Below are 22,448 nucleotides of genomic sequence, written 5' to 3'. Positions count from 1 at the left end.
TTCTTCCTTCCCCCCTTCCCTCCCCCCCATCTGACACCTGGGAGTCAGATTTCACCAGTTTTCGGTAGAGATTCAGATGGGGACTGTAAGATTTCTGAAAGGGGAATTTTCTCATAGACAAAATTAGTAGACTCCTTCCATGCAACATACTGATGATTTTCTTTTACTTCATTCTATTTTTTTTTTCCCCTACTGACAGGCTCGAGTGCAGTTTGTCAGTTTGGAAAACATATGCTTTTTTTCTGTGAGAGAGCATTTGGAGAGAGCTCTTTGTTCTTTTTTAAGAGAGAGTATTTTATACATATGTTACTTCCGTGTGTGTTGACATTTTGCACTATGTTACTGGGTTGCATTACTCTTCCACATACTGTGCAGCATATTGTTTCCTCCAGCTACCCACTCTACCATCTCCTGCAAAGAGGAGGAACAGAGTGAAGACCAACTTCAAAGCAGAGTTTGCATACAGTCCTGAGGCGTGTTTCTGCTTTAGCATAGTATAGTGCAATGCAAATATCCCTGAGCTAGCTTGGGTAAAAAGAGCTAGCTATGTCAGAAAGATATTCAGCTATAGCTAACTCACCTAGATATTGAAGATTCTACTTAAATGATTTTGCAAACTATCCGTAACTTCATTGCTGTTGTGTTTAAATTACTATCTGCCTATAAGCAGACCAAAATTAGATCAGATAGCTCATTACTGAACTGCAGCGACAGAGCAGACATCTAAGGTAACTGAGATTATGAAAATATGGAAATACAGAAGGGGGTAATATTCTTGTAGAACTTTAGAAGAACTCAGACCTAGCTGAATTCTTCAGCAAAATCCTGACCCATAGCCTGGGGGAAAAGAGTCCCACTGAAATTTAACCAATCTGTGCCTTTAACAGTTAGCCATACTAGTGCATGTGTCTCATTTCTTTGTACATGTCTGTGTGTTTCTGTGCTGCATAAACTGAAAAATTAGCAACAGACATAAGACATCTGAAGTGTATAAACTGTGGGCACAATATGATTTTAAAATTAAGCACATGAGGAAAACTAGAATGCAAAAGAAAAAACTTTATAGAAGCACTAACTTTTGAGCAACATGTAACTGCATAATTATCATTAGACTGGAAGCATTCTGTACTTGAAGCCATTCCTGATTTATTACTGATATGAGTTAAATAAGATAAATAAGTAAGATAACGAGTTAAATAATAGGATTCTGTAACCACATTTGGAACTTATGTAAAGGTACTCAAACAGGCAACAAATTTATCATAGGGTTTTGAGAGCTTGCAGCACAAATTCCAATGTCAGCCTAACTTTTGCCAGCAATTTGAATGGGAATGGAATTTGGCCAACTCTGAGCAATCCTGAAAATCCTACTTCAACCTTTTTTTCTTTAATCTTTAAAGATTTAACATTTAAACAAAAACAAAACAAATGAACTAAAAACCCAAAACTGTTTACATTGTATCCAGATGCAGTTTCTACTTGAGGAGTTCTTTAGATCTCTAGAATACACAATACTAAACTGTCAGAAAATTTAAGCTATGAAAATAAATACTTACTATCCTTCAATTAGCCATGTACATTTAGTTTTATATTTATAATTTATTGGTCCATCTGTTAAATATCCAGAAGGTTCTGTTAACCTACAAGAGAAAAAACAGTGTTGTAATAAACCAGACAACACAACAGAATACACATCATTAACATGTCAATAGATTCTTTCTGGATGGAAAGAAAATTGAGGGTGGGGGAAAGAGTCAAGTCTCTCTTCATATTTCTTGTCACACTATTTTTGCTCATAAAAACTAGAATTCTGATTATTCTATATCACTGATTTGCTTTCTTCCCCTAGGCAATCACAAGACTTCTAATTTTTCTAGTTCAGTAGCAAGCAAATACTACATATAATTTAAATTATCCTTCACACAAAATGGATCCAATTCAACGTAAAGGGTTTTTCATTTAAGAATATTTTGGTTTGCTTTGCTTGTTTCTTTTGCGATTGCCTTACATCTTGCTTTTGAAATTAGACCACAGCAGCAGTGGGAAAACTGTTCCAGATCAAGAGAAATTAAGACATAAATTATAAATTTAAATAAGCATATCTGCCAGCCTGTCCCTCCCTTATTCCTGGTCAGTGATGAGACTGGGAAAACAGAACAACACCGGACTACGCAGAAACTAAATAAAATGCATACGAACAGCTATAAAAGGTCAGACCAAAATGCCAATGTAGCCCAGTACCCTGCTGACCATGGCCTACAGTGGATACCCAGGAAAGAATTTAAATCCCGACAGATACTCCCCACAGTGTTACACCACCTTCAATGACTTGCAGCTCAGGGACATTCTCAGCCAGAAGTTATGCCTTTGTATTGGTTTTGGGTTAATATTTCTCCTAGGAGTTTGCCCATGTAAACTCTCATAAATTTGCAGCATCTAGAACATCCTGCAGGAATGACTTCCACACCTCAACTGTTTTTGTCCTGAGCCTACCTCTTGGCAATTTCATCTGACATCCTTAGGTCTGGCATTGGATGAGAAGATGAACAACAGTACCCTAGTCACATGCTTTATGCCACTCAAAATATAATGATCTGTGTTGTTTCCCTCTCTTCTCTCCACTGTCCCTTTTGCAACCTAAGAAATCCTTACTCACAGCCTTTAATATATCTTTTTTATTCTCCTATACCCTTTCTCAGATGCAACATGGAGATCAGCATATCAAGATGTAAGTGAACCATGAATCTGTACAGTAGCAAAATAATGACTTCCACTTTGTTCTGTATTCCCATCTTAACATTTTATTTGCTCTTTCAACAACTACTATGCTGACATTTTAAACACAACTAGCTACTATAACTTTTTTCCTAAGTGATAATAGATGGTTCCAGATTCATTACATATAGAAATTTATTTAATGTAGAAATAGAACCTTTTTCCTCCGTTCATATATATTACTTCACATTAATCTATACAGAGTGATAAAACAGCAGATGAAATTCAATAATCTATTAACATAAAAGCTTTCTGAAAAAGCTTAGTATCTTCAGCACACAGTAACTTCACTAATTTACCCCATTTTCTGTATCCTTTATGATTATGTTCTATAGTTCAGGCCTTAACACACATCTTTGGTGGCCTTACTCCACTGGTAAAACTGACCATTCTACTCTTTAAAATGTTACAACAATGATAATGAATATAAATACATACTCAGAAATGCTCGTTTCTTTCACTATAGTGTGGAAAGATAATAATTAAGAATAAATATCACTGAATAACAAAAAGAAAGCAGTTGGGTTTTCTGTTTTGTTTCATTTTTTTTTAATAAATCAATAGATCTAAGTCCAGAGGCAATGCTGAACAAGCTGACCAAGTTGCAGCTAAATTTTCTCACCAGGAGTCTAGCTGAACAGGAATTCAGTATCTGCCATCCTACTATCTTTGAAGATGTATATACCAATTTTAAAAATATTCACTACCACATCTACTGCAAATTATTTACATTTGAACTCATACCAAACACTAATTGCATACTCATTAACAGAGGTCTATAATTCCAAACATAAAACTATAAACATGTGGGAAGGAAAAAAAAACAAGGGAGCAAGAAAGAATTTAGGAGACAAGGTCTGTGAAAACTCTTAGGTTTTTAAACAAGTTCCTTCACCTGTCCTGTAAGAACTAGTATCATTTGTTAGGCACATTGTAAGCCACTCTGTTCCAATCACTGGTGAATGAAGATCTTTACCTGCACTTTTCTTTTGATGAAATGGGACAAAGCTCTCTAATATGGGGAGCTGTCCAAATAATTGTACTTCAAAACATTTTCAAGGCATAAAAGCAATATCAATGATGTATTTTATGTTTCTGAATAAAAAGAAGAAAAACAGATAAGCAGCTGATAACATAAGCAACAGACTGGGAGGAAAAAAAAAAATAAAAACAAATAACAACTATATACTTCAGTCAGCTGATAGCTGAGAGAAAATTTCCCTAATAAAACCCAATACATTGAGCTGGTCTGAATGCTGCAGTAGACCACTCCCCAAAAGCAATGGTTCCTGGTAAGTGCTATACAAATGCTGGTGTAGCTCATAAGCAAAGCAATGAATGATGAGAGGCATGGCTGGTAACTCCCACTCCTCCCTTGCCGCACACTGGAGAAGCCGCAGCGATGGCCATGGGCAAAAGCTAACCATGCTCCTGCCAGGTGCTCTCATGTGAATCAGTGCCTGGCCACAGAAAACTTTTGCTTAAAGAAAGTAAAAGACACATGTAGTTTAAGTTTACAATATTTCTTTTTGTTGAGAAATATCAACTTTACCTAAAGGTATAGTTTCATGTTCATATACATGAGAAATAGTTTTTTCAGGGTTATTTCTCGCTTCTTTACATATTAATTACATTGTTTGGACAATGCTGAACATAATATCAACTTATAATTTAGCGGTCTAAGTTGCACATCACTGATTTTGAAATCAAGCTAATATTGATGCTTGGCCCCTAGCAGAACCGTAGTAGAGCTGATTACAGGAGCAGATCCCATGTTTCAGTGTGTGCTAGATTGAAGGCATTAATTTTTTTTGAAAAAAAGGCAGTGACGCATAAAATTCCAAAATAATTTTAGTGCTGTCATATGGTTTATATACATATGTAAAGTCTTACATAGCAAGCCACAGAATATTTATTTTGCTGCAAGAGGTGTGAAATATCATAAGTATTCATTTGCAGCCATGAGCATTGCCTTCTTAGTAGCTGTATAATGCAATGGAGGTGACTTTTTGTTAGTTGTTTTTGTTAGATCAGCAAAGTGCGAACAGTTTCCCTTTTCACCTAGGTTGATAATTTTTTTATAAATAGTTTCTTTTGGAAGAGTAGATAGCCTTTGAAGCAGCTATTGCATTTTGCTGAAAAAAGTAAAGAATAAATAAGAGCATGATACTGCTTTGTAATAATGATTGTGGAAAATGGTAAGATAAAAGGGCTATTCTATTTAAAATAAATACATAGCAAGACAAAGGGGTATTACTTTAAGTTTCTTGAGTCATACCAAAAACTTTCCTGTATCATTTTTTTTCCAGACATTATCAAATCCCAAATCCCATAAATAACACATAGATAAGCAGTACTACTTTCACGTAACCTTTTACCGAATCAAGGGCAATATTCTCTGCCATATAACGCCAGGTATTCGTGGTCATAGTTTTGCTCTGTGACTAACAGTGATCCTGTCAAATAATCAAAATCCAGATGAGCCAACATGAGTACTTACTCTTTAGCCACAGAAGTGGAATAGCCAGAATGATGCCTACATGCTGCACCCCACTCCCTGCTCATTGATGAGAAAGCTACAGGGATGAGGGGACAGCCAGAACAATTTGTGTGGCCCGCTTAAGCACCACAGGTTTATCACACCTAGACTCCAGCTTTCTAAACAGAAAGCACAGGGGAGCAGCTGATGTTGTATATTGTCATTTTAAATTGCACACCAGCTTTCATAAACACAACAATATTTTTTTAGTTGGCAGGGTTATAAACAATACCTATAAAGAATTAGAGGTGCGTGCCAAGAGAACATGTCCCTTCTCTATATACTGTAAAATAGATCTACCAAATTATGGAAAAAAGTCAGGATGCTGCACAGCAGAGTTAAAGACATTCAGAAGCATCAGTGACAGATTAATCACTCACCAAGCTAATCAGTCAGTAATAGCTTATGTGAAAGATATGTGGCACTATAGGTTGTTTCATCTAGCAGACAGACATACCAGAAATGCAAGGGCTAAAAGCTGAAGTCAACATAGGGCAAGCAAAACATGAAACAAAAGGAAATCTATATTCCCCTGGAATATTACCACTCTTACAAAATAACGGCAAATATAATTGAGTTAGAATTCACAGTGGTAACATTTATATTTAGCACTGCAGAGACTTTAAATCAAGACTGATGCATTTCAAGAAAAGAGAAAAGTATGTTCTAGTTCAGTCAGAAATTATTGGTCTAAAATGAAGGAGCAGTCAGATGAAACCTATGGCCTGCAATACATAAGACATCAGAGCAAGTTATTAAAATGGCCCTTCCTGGCTGTAATATTTATAGATGTGTGAAAAATGCAGTCCTGTCATCTCCTGTGTCTTCTTGTAAAAGAATAGTATCATCAAGTCTTTCAGAAAGGGGCACTAATTTAAACCAGAGAAGTCACTGGGTGTTTTCTGTCACCAGCAGAACATGAAGATCCACAAAACTGCTGGTAGATGGACAGACAGAGCTCTGATTTATAATACAGGCAATATTAAGAGAAACAAAGCATAAGGCACATTCATAATATTACAAATATTCACTGTTAAATAAAAGAAGGGATTATGGAGAGGTTCATTTATCTCTATATTACTTGGTGTCACATTTCTATTCAGAATTTTATGAAAAGCTGGATTACTTTGCAATTCCTACTTGAGATATATCTGAATATAAGATACAGAGCGTATTTTGCTATATGGATTCATCTCAATATCAGTATTTGTGTGTCAGTCAAGGACTATTCTCTCCATTGTTGCAAAATTTTGCTCTATCTCCTTTTCATCTTTTATGAAAATTTGTTTTATTAAAAAAAAAAAAATCAATAACTGTGCTTCAAAGTTATAAGATCAAATCCTTCATAAATACAAGTAGGAGCAATCTTTCTAGCTTGAGATCTTATGCCTAACCTTCACAGCAGGGAAAGAGGCTCTTCATGTATCCCAGATGAGATCAGCTGAATACGTTAAGAAAGAAGGAAAAAAAATTTGGACCACCTTACAGGAAAATCCAGAACCAGTGAGTACTATGATATCAGAAAAAAATACAGAAGAGATCAAGAGGCCATTTGTCAAACCAAAATTTTAAGTGATAGACTAAGAAGGTTTTTTTAATATTTTTTCAAAGGAAGATCTGAAAAACAACATGTTGTGAAAAACCCACAAAGCCAGACTTTTATTTTCCAAGCATAAAGCATTGATTGGCACCTGACAAAAATCCTAAGAATTTGCATTTGATTTTCCTGCATTTTTACATTTATTGTAGACCCTTGCTGTTCGTCAATTTTTTTCACAATGTATATTAAAATAGAATATACTGAACATACTGTAGTTCTAATTTTTCTTCAATGACTAATCAAGAGGAATAAATATTTCATACATTAAGAAAACATTTGCATATGCCAATCATACTCCTATACTTGTTACATACTGCTTTGCATTAATAGAAGCATGTATATTTAGAAACAGTAAGGACATTCACAACAACTTTTCACATGCCAACTAATCAAAGGCATGCTCTTAAATAGGCCCCACTTTATCTATTGAGAAAGTAAGTTTCTTTTGTAAAAAGTCCCTACTGCTTAATTCAAGTATTCAGTTCCTCTCTCTAACTTACTTTAAACAAAACAATCAACAAATCCCAGAAAAGTAAAATGAAGACTACTTTTTCCCCATATGAATATATGCTGTATTTCAAGAACCTTAACACTTATATATGGCACAAATCTATTTTTTCTGAGTGTTTGTTTTTTGTCTTTTGGGGATTTTTTTGATTTTTTTTTTTTTTTTTAAATAAAGTTAGTAGGGATATAATCGTTAATTGGTGCATGGTAACCATTTGTGCAGTGAGATTACTGTGCCTGTTCTTCACCTCGTCTCTTGGCCTCTGTTGATCAAAAATTCTGTTATTTGTTTTGTCAAAGAAACTTGAAATAGAGCATTTTGACATGCTATTGCTGGAAACTAATGGGAAAATTTCTCTGCATGCAGAAAAAGTAGAAAGCTTTTTTCTATATGCATGTCAATATTTTTCCTCAGACTTACTATTAGAACTGTGAGGAAGGGGAAAACCCTGTGCGTTTGCACCTCTAATTCGCAATGCTGATGTCTGGCAACTGCCTAGTTTAAACCAATGCAAAAAATGGCACCATGTTGTAATTGGTTGAATGACTTGCATTATAGTATACAAAATTAATGCAACTGTCATCATAGGGACCTTCTACATATGTGCACTTGAGTTTTAATTTTTGTTAGTACTGACTTTATGTTAGTGCTTTGTAAAGTGAATGAATAATGAATATGAATAATAATTCAAAAACTGATGAGTAATAGAAAAATGGCTGCCATGGAAAATGTGGGAGTTTTTTAAAAGAACTTATGATAAATATATACAAATGGAATTTCATCTTTTCTTGTGGAGTCCATTGATTTTTAAGTAGGATTTCTCACTATGCAGTGTGGCCAGGAGTTACCATCTTTTAAGTGAATGCTTATATCGCAGAAGCAAAAATAGATTCTCCTATTGGGAAAGTGATTATAAACGAAACTTTCCATGCAGCAAGTTCCAGATCATGCAAGCTGCATTGATCCCATATAATACTGCCTGAAAAAAGTCGTACTGACAGAATTGGATTCAAATTTCTACACTTCAGTAGGCATAATTAACCCTAGTAAGATGAACTAGAGTAATATTGTTTAGTTCCTCCTGCGGAGGAAGTTAGCAGTCACAGGGAATTACAGGTTGTATACAAATCAGCATGCATAAAGGCAGTTATTCTGCTGCTTACATTCAGGAGAACTGGCTGCATTAAGGTCATTAAATCATTCTTCTTCTCTGGTTGCTGTGCTGGTCAGATTATAGCTGGAGTAGTAAGTACCATTTTGAGATGCAGACAAATTAAAGAAGTTCTAGAGAAGGAAAGACTAGAAAATGACATGTGAGGAACGCTGGATTAAATTCCTTAATTCGGAGAAGAAAAGCCTGAAGGTAGATGTTTGTAAAAGGTAAGCAGAAAGAGGAAGGGAATTACCTGTTTTCCAGGTCCGCTCTGAGTAGGACCGGAAGTAATATGTTTAAATTGAAGTAAGAAAAAAAATTGTTAGACATTTAGTAAAACTTTCTAACAATATGGATGAGTCAGTACTAAAATAGATTGCCTAAGAAGATTGTAGACTTCTGTCATTCATAGAATCATAGAATCATTAAGGTTGGAAAAGACCTCTAAGATCATCAAGTCCAACCGTCAACCCAACACTACCATGCCCACTAAACCATGTTCCTAAGTGCCTCATCTACACGTCTTTTAAATACTTCCCTGGGCAGCCTGTTCCAAGGCCTGACCACTCTTTCAGTAAAGAAATTTTTCCTAATGTCCAGTCTAAAATTATGGAATTATGAAGAACAGATTAGACAAATAACTGTGAAGAAAGTTTTCAGTGTAGTTGATCCTGTCTTGAGGTAGGCATTCGAGCGTGTCCTTAAATGCATTATTACCTGTCAGTGGATTCTTAGGCTTTTTGAATAGTGATATTCACATAATGTAACGAGAAGAAAACCACACACAAAGATTTTTAACAAATTACTTGGATTATCTTCAGAAAAACTGCTCCTTACCTATAGCGCTCATTGTGCCACTATTCCTCTCTAATAAATACAGTAGATATCTATCAGGAAACATTTTTTTTTTTTTAATATGACTTCAAAAGCACCTGATTCTGTATCTGTGACATGAACAAAAACAGATTCTTAGAGATTACAGCTCAATTGTTTAATACCATACCCAAGTACACATATTTTACTGAAAAACGGTTGACCTGTGTTCCCGAGGTTTAACCTGAAGTCAGAAAATACTTTCTAAATGCAAACCTTTCCGTTTGGGGGAGAGGGAGGAGGGCTGTTATGCTAATTTTAAGAAACCCAAACTACTAAATACTGTATCACCCCCAATCATTTATAAGTTATCAACAACTAAAAAAGTTTTTATGCTATCTAATTTTACACAGATGGATTTACATATAATATTTATGGAAAGTTTCTATAAAAGGGAGTGGAGTTGAGTCAATCTACAGAGTTCAACAGTCAACCGCATACTTTCTACAGAATTGCTACACCAATTAACAGTTCAAATCTTGCCAATATTTTCCAGGTGGCAGTGGAAACTTGGAAATCAGTGTCTTTTAAAAGATACTGCAAATAGCACAATATCCTCCACTGACCTGGAAAAAACTTCAAGAAATGAAGCTTCATCTCTCTTATCTGGAATAATACACACATTTGGTATTTCCTGTTTTAGTATCATGGTTGGACAAAATCATGAGACAGACGTCTGCCCTATTAGAAATGCCCAGGCTAGTTCATACATGTCATCCAAAATTGTGCCACTATGCTTAAAATTAAGAATTGATAAAAAATCAAGTTGGCATTTGATACAAATACAAGACATCATATATGTCCCTGTATCACTATCTCATTTAATTATGGCTGCAAATGCTACTTTAGATATAAAATCCAAAAGGTTAAAAAGCTGTATAAAAATAACTCCTGTTTTAAGTAAAAGGCAGACCAACTACCCGATTCATTGACTGAACTTCTTGCACTCACAGTTTCATGTCATGGTTACTCATTTTCTCAGAAAAAGAGTAAGGTTTGAAATATTCAAAATTCTGACTATTCAGTCCTGATTCAGAAGAATATTAACAGTAGTCCCAAAGTTTTCTCATGTATCCATCCAGATAGCTACTATTAGAAGCAAATAGGAATTACAAAAGAATCTGCCAGGAAGCAAGGAGACACCTCATTGCTCTAACATTTTACAATGTTTGTTTCAGCCAAGAGTTAATTTTATGGCCAAACGTTGCCAAGATAATGAAGAAATAAATAACAGAAGCAAAAACACCTCACACTCTGACAGACTGAAGTGGTCTTATTACTTACTTTTTTCCTACCAAATTAATATTGTTATTACTTAATTTAGAAAAGTTCTGTACCTTGAATAGATTGTGTTACTTTAAGATTTCCCAGAAGTAACACATTATCCTTATGTTATCGCTACTGTTTAAAAAAAAGGTTATAGTTTAGGTTTCTTTAATTGCTAGAGATCTTTACTCTAGGCTTATTTTCTACAAGGCAACCCTCCATTTCTAACATTTTCTAATGTATTATTTACATTATTTTGCTAACATCTTTCACTTCATCTCTGCTGCCTAAAATAGATTTCAATCCAAGTAGGTTCTATGTTAAAGTAAGATTTAGTCTACAGGTTTTGATTTAATCACAGATTGACATGAGTGCAGGATAAGGTTACTTATGAATTTTTATGTATTTGTATATACTTTAAACATGTATATATATTTATATACTGAGCCATATATATGTATTTTAGAAGACTCCTATAATTAATCAAACATACTACAGTATCTTTAAATGTGGGGCATAAAGCATATAGACAATGCAAACCGAGGTACTTGGCAAAAAGGTAATGCACTGTGCCAATTTTTCACTGTACATCACTATAAATCTTTTTCATTTGTGACCTAGTTCAGGGTTTTAACTTAAGCTTCCTGAGGTAACAGCCAAATGCTCGAAATCCAGTGTGTCACCTACTCCTAAATTTCTCATTGTCCATTTAAGACAAATTTCTAATAAACACCTGTGCTCAACAAGAAGCAGCTATTTCTACCTTTCAGTCATTTAAATTGATTAATACCTAACCATCAAATTGTTTGTTTGTCAAGGACAGAGTTCTCCTGGCAGGAAAATACCTCCTACCATAAGGCTGCAAGCACCAGCTCACACTAGCCACATTAATTCTGAATTATCCAAATGCAGTAAACTTTGACACACACACACTCCAAAGAAAAATAAAAACAAAGACATCAAGTATCTCTTAGCATCCCGAAGACTACACTAACAGAAGTTTGTTTAATTTTATATTATTTATGTTTGTTTGGTTTTCAACTTTTTTTTAATTCAGCATCCTCATTCTATTTTTATTTATTTTTATATATATATAAAAATATATAAACAGCAACTCCTTCTTCCTCTCTTCCACGAGCGCACATGCTGTTTCACAAGAGATTCCCAGTCCCTGAACACAACCTCAGACAGTACAAATGTTGAGATAAGAAGAGAGAATAGTTCTTTTAAAAACTTAATTGATTAATAAATTCAAAGGGCTGGTTGCTGACTAGGTTTCAAGTACTGTCTTTTAGATAATTATATAGATAATCACTTACTTTCTGACTTCTGTGGCTATGGCGATCATCAGGACATTACACATTTGCCTTAAATACAAAGCACATCCCTCTTTTTGCTGTAAAGAACTGGAATAATTACATTCATGTCTCTGGGGTATTACAAGGCATTCCTGTTGGGGGATATGAAAGATTCTTACTAGTAATAAAAAAGCATCATTTTAGAACACATTTGTGGCAGATGTCATTTCACTCATATTTTCTGCTTGACTTTTTAATTCACAGGTAAGTCATAACACTGTTAGCAACTTCCAATACTCCCTCTAGAAGTGGATGAAGAAATACCAGAAAGGAAAGACTACGAAATTTTGAGTCCTAATTATTCCAGCTGCCAGTTTCACAGAATCAAACATTTCACACATTGGTAGAGGCGTTTGGGTTTTTTTGTTTGTTTGTTTAGGTGGGTTTTTTGGTTTTGGGATTTCTTGGGGGGAGGGGGAAGATCTCTTTAGCCTGTAATTTGTTCTGTATTTAAATGCAAAACCTCCAGAATTAATTACATACTGAAGTCAAGTTTAAAATTATAAACAAAACTTGTTAGCAATTTTAGCTTTGAGCTCATAGGCTCTCAACTGAAATGAGACATGAAGAACAATTTGTGGATAATCATGAGAAATTTTAGAAGACAGGGGCACACAGAGAACTGTATGTTATATCCACCAGTTACCAAACTAAATACAACTTCCCATTTACTGAACTGTTAACAGAAGACCTGCTAATGCAATCTTTTTGCGTCTCCGAAGCTGGTGTTGTGAAATATCCTGACAACTTCAAAACTATACAAGTCTTAGATCCTTCTGAAATAAGTCTTAGTCTGCATTACATACATTCAGAGCAATTTTGTTTGGGTTTTGGGAGAAGGTATTGTTGTTATTTTTACTATCCACAGAAACACAAAAGAATACAAGACAAAAATTAATCATGCTATTTAAATGATAATAGCTTCATTTTCCCAATATTTTCTCTCTTAGCTCACTTTTTTTTTTTTTTTGCAATGAAGCACAAAATAGTGAAAAACTATCAATATACAACACAAAACTAATGGGAATCTCTGAAAGGTGGCATATACATTTTTAAAGCTTTACACCAAAAAAGACACATCCAGGAAAATTAACAGGTTGCATCCTGCAAACTGACCAATGTATGTGCATTCCTGTAGTTCTAATGAGAAAACTCAGCGGAGATTGCACATGCTATTCCATTTCAGAGTCTTATACGGGTTTAGGATTTAAATGAGGCACCATATTAGTATAATTATGAAAGATACAACTCTGAAGATTTTCAATGTAACGCTCCATGGGTTTATCCACCACACAGGCATTGAACCAAAAAACTTTCTTTTAGAATTTCTTTCTGCTAAGCAGAAAAATTACAACAGAAAATTTGGTCCCTTCAAATCCCATCTTGATAAGGACACAGCCAATTCAATGAACAAAAACATAAAAGTTTCTGCTAAGATTCCCAAAACCCTTCTGCTCTAGATTGCCAAGGCACCAATCAGTATCAGCCAGTTGCTCAAAAGACATAGCTGGAGCTAGGAACAGGGAAAGAGGACATACGGGAATTTGTCACAGGGGCTGTTGCCCCCAGTCTCCCATGAAAGGAGAATATAGGTGAGGGGAACATCGCCTGGAATGCCCTGCTTTCCCTTTAACAGGGTACAACAGCAAGATACACACCTACAAGGCCAGAGCTCTTATAAGCCTATTCATGCTATCCTTACAGGGATATAGCACGGCATGCAGGACACGCAGCCAGCCTGGCTTGTCTTATCAGTGAGAGGGTACTGAGGGAGCTGGCGGAGGAGCTTGCCAAGCCACTCTCCATCATTTACCAGCAGTCCTGGTTAACAGGGGAGGTTCCAGGTGACTGGAGGCTTGCCAATGTGACGCCCATCTACAAGAAGGGCCAGAAGGAGGATGCGGGGAACTACAGGCCGGTCAGCCTGACCTCGGTGCCTGGGAAGATTATGGAGCAGTTCGTCTTGAGGGCGCTCACAAGCCATGTCCGGGACAACCAGGGGATCAGGCCCAGCCAGCACGGGTTCATGGAAGGCAGGTCCTGCTTGACCAACCTGATCTCCTTCTATGACCTGGCGACCCACTTAGTGGACGAGGGAAAGGCTGTGAATGTGGTCTACCTGGACTTCAGTAAAGCCTTTGACACTGTCTCCCACAGCATTCTCCTAGAGAAACTGGTGGCTCACGGCCTAGACAGGTGCACTCTTCGCTGGGTGAAAAACTGGCTGGACGGCCAGGCCCAGAGAGTTGTGGTGAATGGATTGAAATCCAGTTGGCGGCCGGTCACGAGCGGTGTTCCCCAGGGCTCAGTTTTGGGGCCGGTCCTGTTCAATATCTTCATCAATGATCTGGACAAGGGGATCGAGCGCTCCCTTAGTAAGTTTGCAGATGACACCAAGCTGGGTGGGAGTGTTGATCTGCTTGAGGGTAGGAAGGCTCTGCAGAGGGACCTGGACAGGTTGGATCGATGGGCTGAGGCCAACTGTATGAGGTTCAACAAGGCCAAGTGCTGGGTCCTGCACTTGGGTCACAACAACCCCATACAACGCTACAGGCTTGGGCAAGAGAGGCTGGAAAGCTGCCCAGAGGAAAAGGACTTGGGGGTGCTGGTTGACACATGAGCCGGCAGTGTGCCCAGGTGGCCAAGAAGGTCAATGGCATCCTGGCCTATATCAGAAGAGTGTGGCCAGCAGGACTAGGGAGGTGATCGTGCCCCTGTACTCGGCACTGGTGAGGCCACACCTCAAATACTGTGTTCAGTTTTGGGCCCCGCACTACAAGGACGTGGAGGTGCTGGAGCGTGTCCAGAGAAGGGCAACAAAGCTGATGAAGGGCCTGGAGCACAAGTCTTATGAGGAGCGGCTGAGGGAACTGGAGAAGAGGAGGCTGAGGGGAGACCTCATCGCGCTCTACAACTACCTGAAAGGTTGTAGTGAGGTGGGTGTTGGTCTCTTCTCCCAAGTAACTAGCGATAGGATAAGAGGAAATGGCCTCAAGTTGCGCCAGAGGAGGTTTAGATCGGACATTAGAAAAAATTTCTTTACTGAAAGGGTTATCAAGCCTTGGAACAGGCTGCCCAGGGAAGTGGTTGAGTCACCATCCCTGGAAGTATTTAAAAGACATGTAGACGTGGCGCTTAGGGACATGGTGTAGTGGGCATGGTGGTGTTGGGTTGATGGTTGGACTCGATCTTAGAGGTCTTTTCCAACCTGTATGATTCTATGATTCTGTGATTCTATATAGAAAGCGTAGGACCATCTTTCATGAGCAGAAATTCTTAGGATTGCTCCTAGGATAACAGGCTGCACCCACTTCCCTCTCAGAGACTGATGATCTAGCTTCTGCTATGAAAAGCTCTCAGAGCTTCTGCTGATCTTTTCTCACTCAGTTCAAACACAAAGCAGAATAGACTAGAAACAAGGACCCACTCTTCATCAAGACAGTATAAATAGAAACTATACCTGTCCACAGAGAGGAGCTTCTGTTACACAGCATAGTGCCCAAAAGCCAGCAGGAATCAATGAAGCCATACTGAAGTCTAAAGCCAGTAAATTAGACTGTAGGAAACAAGTAGAGGAAGAGAAACGAGAAGACAAGTAATCACTCTGAAATGGGGTCAGAAAAAAAAGCAGTGACCCTAAGGCTTAGAGAAGAAGTGATGATTCAGGTAGCAAAATGCGCTAGAGCAGAGAATTGCTTCAACGCAGCTGAATGGTTAGGGAGAATGAGAAGGATGGGTTGACGCTGCCCCTTCTCGAATTTCATTAATCATATGCCAAAGGAGAAGTACTAGCAGCACGTCCTCCACGGGTAATGCTGTGGGAGAAGCTTTCCCAACTTTCAGCAACTGTAGACACAGAATCATTCAAAAGAGATACTTCTGTTATTTAATATACCAACTTACAAACATGCCATCAAGTATGCCTGTCAGCATTTAACTCTTTCAACTGTCATTTAGTTGTTTCTTGCAATGTATCAAACCAGAAATCTAACTTGCCCTGGTCACTTCACTCACCAAGTCATCTAACAGTAAAGCACAGAGTGAATTTCCTGGCATTGATGGAATTCTACAAAAAGGCCTTCGAAAGATGCATAAAAAAAAAAAAAAAAAAGAGAGTAACTCTTGCTTTATTTGATGGGCTTAAACAAAACTGCAATACATGGCAAATTCAGCAAGAAGTGCACTGGTTTGCGTAAAGAAGACATACATCTAAAAGGAAAGTATTTAGCTGAAGGAAGGTTATTAGTGCAGGAAGGATGACAACTGAAACCAATCTTGTTTAAATAAAATCAACTTTCCTTGCTTACATGACTTTACCTGCTCTACTGAATGGTTTCTTGAGTACCTTTCCAGCCCATTATTCCAAACAACAGGCATTCACTGACATAAGCAATACCTTCTATATCATGAATAATTGGATTATAACAAACAGGATGTTCTTTGGTTGGTTTTAATTAGAAGGGAGTAAAGATCATTTATTTTTAAATGTTTTGGATGCTTAGTTTTGCCTTTCAGAAAGTTTAGCTACAGGTAAAGAAAAAAAAGTGAGCAGATATGACAAACTAACAAAACCAATTCTCTGTCTAAATCCTAGAAAATCACGAAAACAGCAATAAATGTTCTTAATTTTTAATGGACAAAAGACAACTTATCAGATATTCCTTGAAAGGTTCTGTGTCACCAACATGGTCTGAAAGCAGTATTCATCCAGAATCTCAAAATTGGTTTAGAATCCAGATCAAAAGAAACCTCTCAGAACAACAAAATATTGCTTTTATTCACCTATCAGTTTCCAGACTAGAATTTGGCATTTGTGCTCGTATCTCAAATAACTCAAGACTCTAAAGCTGCTATTGATCAGCTAACATTGATGCTAAACTGATTCAATATTTATCAATACAAAAATAATTTCTCTTTTAAAGAAAATAATTCCAAGGATGAATTCACACAAGCTTAATAGCTTAACAACAGCAACAAGTCACAGCAAAGGAAACAGAATTTTCCTTAAACTTTCCTTTCCTTAAACTTTCCTTGACCCTCAAACCTTTTCAATACTTTTGCAATACATAATATAACATCGTCTTCTTTCAATATGTGACACTGTTTCCAAACCAAAATGTTACAAATCAAGACAGGTGCAAATGGAGTTATGGCCAGAAGAATATTCGATGCTGTTTCAGGAAAAAAGCTACATCACCTCAGACCACAGCTTGACCCTCTATTTCTGACAGAGTTTCTGGTTATTGCTACTCTTTTGTTAGCTCTTATCTAGCATAAGCATCTGTTCAGCAATGCTTACAAACAACAGAAGAGATTAAGAACTGGTGGACGAGGGGGGGAAGATGTTCTAGAGCAGAAATGTTAAAAAGAAAACTATATCCCAGTATATCCTCCTGTACAAAACATATCAAATTTGTTTTCAGGATATACTTCTGGATACATTTCTAAACATGCGCCCCACAGTCAAAATAAGCATTTTTTTGGCTTTTTATTAGTCACCAGAAGGTGCTCTTAAATCATTAATCTGAGCTTCAATCACTCCTGACCTCAACTCTCCGAGGACAGCATTGTGCACAGCACTGTTAGTAGGTCATTAAACTGGAACATACTACAGTTAAAGCAAAACGCAAACTAATTCCAGCGTGGCTCATTTTTCAGTAAGGAAGCTAAAGGGTTATCATCAGCCTAAATAGAGCCAGAGTGTTTGTTGAGTCATCCCCAAAATAAGCTTTTATTCAAAACTGCAAAAAACTAAAACACACTTCTATGGATGAATACTCTTTATCAAAAAGAAAAAATAGCCGCTGAAAATTCCAAAGAGAAGAAAATTACTCCAAGACTAGACATATTTTACAGCACCTCAAACTATACAATTAGGAAGCTGATACTTCATTCATTGCTTTGAGACAAAAGTTTAAGACTTGGGATTTAAAAATATAGCTATTTTGATAAACAACTTATTTAGGGGAAGAAATTAAAGAGAAAAAAATTGTTTATCAAAACATGTGGTAGCTTACTTCCAGTGACTATATAAATTAAGGTCAATAAAGTATATTGAGTAAATAAATTACATACTTGTGAAAAGTTTTATTTTGATCTGTGAATTTTCTCACTTTTGTCCACTGTTCATAAAATCCACACCTGCATTTATACTTTAACATGTGTACTCCCCCAAAATAGGTGCCAGGTATGGACCAGGCTGTATAAAACACTACCAACCAGCAGAGGCAGAACAAGGCACAGTCAGAGGTTATTTTGCTCCATCTCTGCATCCCATCTAACAAAAACAAAGTAGAACCCCTTTTCCCCTGGTTTCTCTGTCCAGGATGGAAGCTGGACATGAGCTGTAATGTGAACACATTGACCCGGTCAGCTGCACCTCTCCATCAGGTAGCACTCCACCACCTTGGGGAGTCTGGAGTCAGATCCAGAGTGACAGTAGACTAGGTTCATCTCCTGACCAAGGGAGACACTCTAGTTCAGTTTGAATTTGTCTCATTTTCTCCCCCTCAAATAACTAGCTTACTGAAATAGCTACTTTTTAAACACCAAGTCTAAAAGTTACCTGTATATACAAGATTGAGATGGCTTCTTCAGCCTGGATTTTGGGAATTGCCAGCGTAATGTCAGCTTTTGCATTTAGTTAGAAAATAAGCTAAACCTTTGCTTACAAAGTCACTGGGAATACAAGTTTTTAATCCCTTTACATTTTAAAATGCTTTTTCCTGAATCAGCCTAAGGATCCAAGTGTTCTGATTCATAGAAGGTCTTAGGCTGCAAATCCATTTACTAAGGATAGGATTATACAGCACATGTATACCATTTTACATACGACACCTTTAGGGAATTTAAACTGACAAGGCTGCTTTAAAAAGCTTTCAGTTGCTAAGTGAGCTTTATGGAAGTATTTACTTATATTTCTTGAGTTTCAGTACATACCCTGTACTATCTCAAAAACTTGAAGAAATCAAAAATTTTACTAAGCTTAAAAATGGACATAGTCCTTGTCTCAGTTACTTTGGTATAAATCTGCAAGGGTTACTTGTTACAAAGAAGATACAAATACTGTATTGTTGTTCCAATACTAATAATAAAAAAATCACTCACAGCAGAATGTATTCACTCTTCACATAACAAAATCTCACTTTAGAATCATATTTAGGCTAAGATGGCTGTGTGGAAGAGGACCAAGTCTGGCAGGTACTTGCAAAAGTGAGCTTTTCTGGTCCAGGGAATCTACAGAACATCAGACTCAATATATATTCTCTGTAAATTTACCATGCACACACAGAGCCACCCTTCCTTCTCTCCATCCCTAGTAATACCCTGAGCATGTTACCCTTGGCATAGGTTTGCAGGCATACAGGATGGGGTCTTATGTGCAAGACATGGCAAAGCCCAGCTTCAGAAACCTGTTGGAAGGCTCTCAACACTTTTGAGCTGTAGTTCTGAACATTCTTCTCATTAGTGTTTCTATCACTCATTAGAGAAGAATGGTATAAACACATAAGAAAATTTGCATATGCCAAAAGAGGAAGAGGGATCCTTTCGGTAGCAACTGAGAAAACTGGAGAAAGTTAGGCTAAGTGACTTGTCTCTTGAGTGGGTGGCTAAATTGCAAATAAAGATATTTAAGACAGAAAGCACTGATCTTCAGAAGCAGATTTAAGCTACTAAACAGACAATATATAACTGGGGAGGGGGGGAACAGGTTTTTGGTAAGCTTTCAGCGTCATTATGCATTTGTACAGATTAGTAGTTTCCCATGTTGTTCCATTTATCCAGCTTTTTTACCTTTTTTTTTTTCTTGCATGCTATGCACAGCCATTCAGATCTGTGCTACTCACCTGTAAGTGTCTGGATTTCCCCAGCACCACACTGCAGCTTAGTCTGCATAAAAAATTGATACATTTGCTGTATATACTAGATAAGGTAACAGCCCAAATGAGGTCAGTAACTTCTGCCTGCTTCAAAATAGGAAAGAACCCTCTTTAGTAAAGCATTTAGTATGTTGACACAAGTGAATACTCGGACGTATGAATAAGTCATAAGGAAGCTCTGAGTAGCCACCTGCTATTCCATCAGAAAATAGGGTGGCTACATATTGTTAGGTCACAGGTTACCTTGCATAAATGTCTGCATAAAAAGAATTTAACAATTTTAAGCAGCCCCTGGTGATGGACAAGACCAGAATGCAGAACCATGTCTCTTATGAATAAGGTTGAATAGAGTCCTCTTCCACACATTGATCTTAAAATAAAAGTTATACATGAATTCCAAATCTGCCACATTTGTATCAGAGTTTTGGAAAGATCTTTAAATGCTCAGCACTGACGTAAGCATTCTAAAACATTGCAACAACTCAGCTGTCCAACATGCTTCATTAGAGAAAAGAAAGAAAGAAAAATAAGTCACAAGGTTGAATTAGGAAATAATTTTACTTGAACATTCAGGAGTATGTGATAATATAAAGGAAAAAAAAACCACACTATGGCAAGAATTGTGGACTAAAACACTCAAAATCCTGAAAACAGACATAGCTTACAGACAAATCCTCCATACAAAGCATAGTCCATGTATAATAAAGTTCAAATAATCCTGAATGCCATGATGTGTTCTGAAAGTACTTTTTCATTGATACATTAATGATTGTGTTAAATACGGAACATGATCCAACTGCGATACGAAACTTAAGCTATGAGAAAAACATAGAAATTATTTTAGAATCAGTTAAAAAAAAAAAACAAACAGGAAACGCTCTAACATTATGTTCTGCAAAAATTATGCTGTACTACAATGGTAGGTACTCAATAGAATCTATTAGGTAACATTCTTGTTCTCAGTAGACATACGCTTGAGAATATGTTTAGTACCACAGTTCTTTAAGCATATGAGCTTTCAGAAATTCATTAAAATTCAGAGATTCAAAAATTCAGTAACAGTTCTAGTCCACAGAAGCACTGCAAAACTGTATCAGCATATTCTACTCTTTGAGGCAGCCAAAATACACAACTCATTTGCCACAGCCACTTTTAAATTTAATAGTAATGTTAACACAAAGTCCTCAGAATAATTTTGGTTACATGGCTTACAATTTCTGTGAAAAATATCATGACAATTTGTTAACACAGCTCTTGAAGGTTTTCTTTTTAAAAAAGAGTATCTGAAAGACTAAGTTTTCTTATATCTACTTGCAGATTTTTGACTCTTGAACTGTGGATTCACTCCTAAGAGATCAATAAGACAATAAAATACTGATTTTGTTACCTTAAAGGTGTGGGAGTTGGATTAATTTACAGGTCAAACAATATACTAAGAGTCTATCTTAATGCCATCTGAGAGATTTGCAAGAAATGCTAAGTACACTAGTGAAATGTAGGACATTTAGAGTTCCAGACACTTCTAAAATTATTTGATTACCTCAGTGGGCGGGTGGACATGATTATTTAAAGAAATAAAACAGGCTGAGTTGGAAGAACCTATTTTAAAATCAGCAGCAAGCAACAGCGTATGCAGACAAGCAATCAAGTGGAGAATGACAGTTAAAAAAGGATGAAGAGTAGTTGTTTCAATGATTTTTTAAGCCTTAGTGAGGAAAATAATCCAACAATACACTGAAGGAGCAGTAACAGTAGTTGAGAGTCTCAAGTCAAGAGAGACTTCTATCGTGAAAGTCAAGAGAACAAGCTTCAAGAAAACCACACAACCAACAGTGAAGGTACAAGATTAAAAAAAAAAAAAACCACCTTGAAGGAGACTTCTTTTCAAAAAGCAGCAATGTCAAAGACAAATTAAATAAAAAGTCAGATTAACAGAGGATGGATGGCATGATTTAGGCCAGCATTGAAAAGTCCCAGTTGCACGCCTGTTGCATAGACAAAGAGGCCAAAAAGTTCCCATCTTCAAGATCTGCAGGGGTCAACATGGAAAGAAGTGCCAAATACAGCATCTCGTACATGTTGACTCATCTAACCATATGTCTGCATAGCCTTTGCTTTACTCACTTCAAAACCAGAGCCTTCCTAAAAAATTATAAGGTTAAAATAATTATAAAGTTAACTTAACTATAAAATAAGGTTACAGAGATCTTCAAGTTTACCTGTCTGGGGCTGTTTTTACATGCAGATTATGTCATAGATCACTCACAGGCTGCAAGCTTTGCAAAAGCTATGATTCCAGCTTAATATAGCAATATTTAACAAAGACAGTATGCGTTCTCTATACACCACTGGTATTGCAAACAGGGATTTCTGCACGGGAAGCATGTTGCAAAGGGGAAAAAAAAACATCATATAATCAGGCAAATGGGCTGCCTAAGGATACAGAAAGGGAAGTCACTCTGCTCAATTAATGCAAAAAGGCACAGTCAGCCTAGC

At 36.8% G+C, this 22,448-nt stretch overlaps 1 protein-coding gene across 1 annotated transcript in view; it reads right to left on the bottom strand.

The window, feature by feature from the left end:
- The window catches only part of ATRNL1 (attractin like 1), a 543,008-nt gene that overhangs the window by 497,763 nt on the left and 22,797 nt on the right, over positions 1–22,448 (bottom strand). The window contains exon 2 of the mRNA XM_075155134.1: positions 1,557–1,640. Coding sequence (XP_075011235.1) covers positions 1,557–1,640 — 84 coding nt within the window. The remainder of the gene's footprint in view (positions 1–1,556; positions 1,641–22,448) is intronic.

Source organism: Calonectris borealis, chromosome 7 (genome assembly GCF_964195595.1).
Source record: "Calonectris borealis chromosome 7, bCalBor7.hap1.2, whole genome shotgun sequence".
NCBI classification, from domain to species: Eukaryota; Metazoa; Chordata; class Aves; order Procellariiformes; family Procellariidae; genus Calonectris; species Calonectris borealis.
The sequence above is the reverse complement of the archived record's forward strand: the minus strand, read 5'-3'. Positions and strand labels throughout refer to the sequence as shown.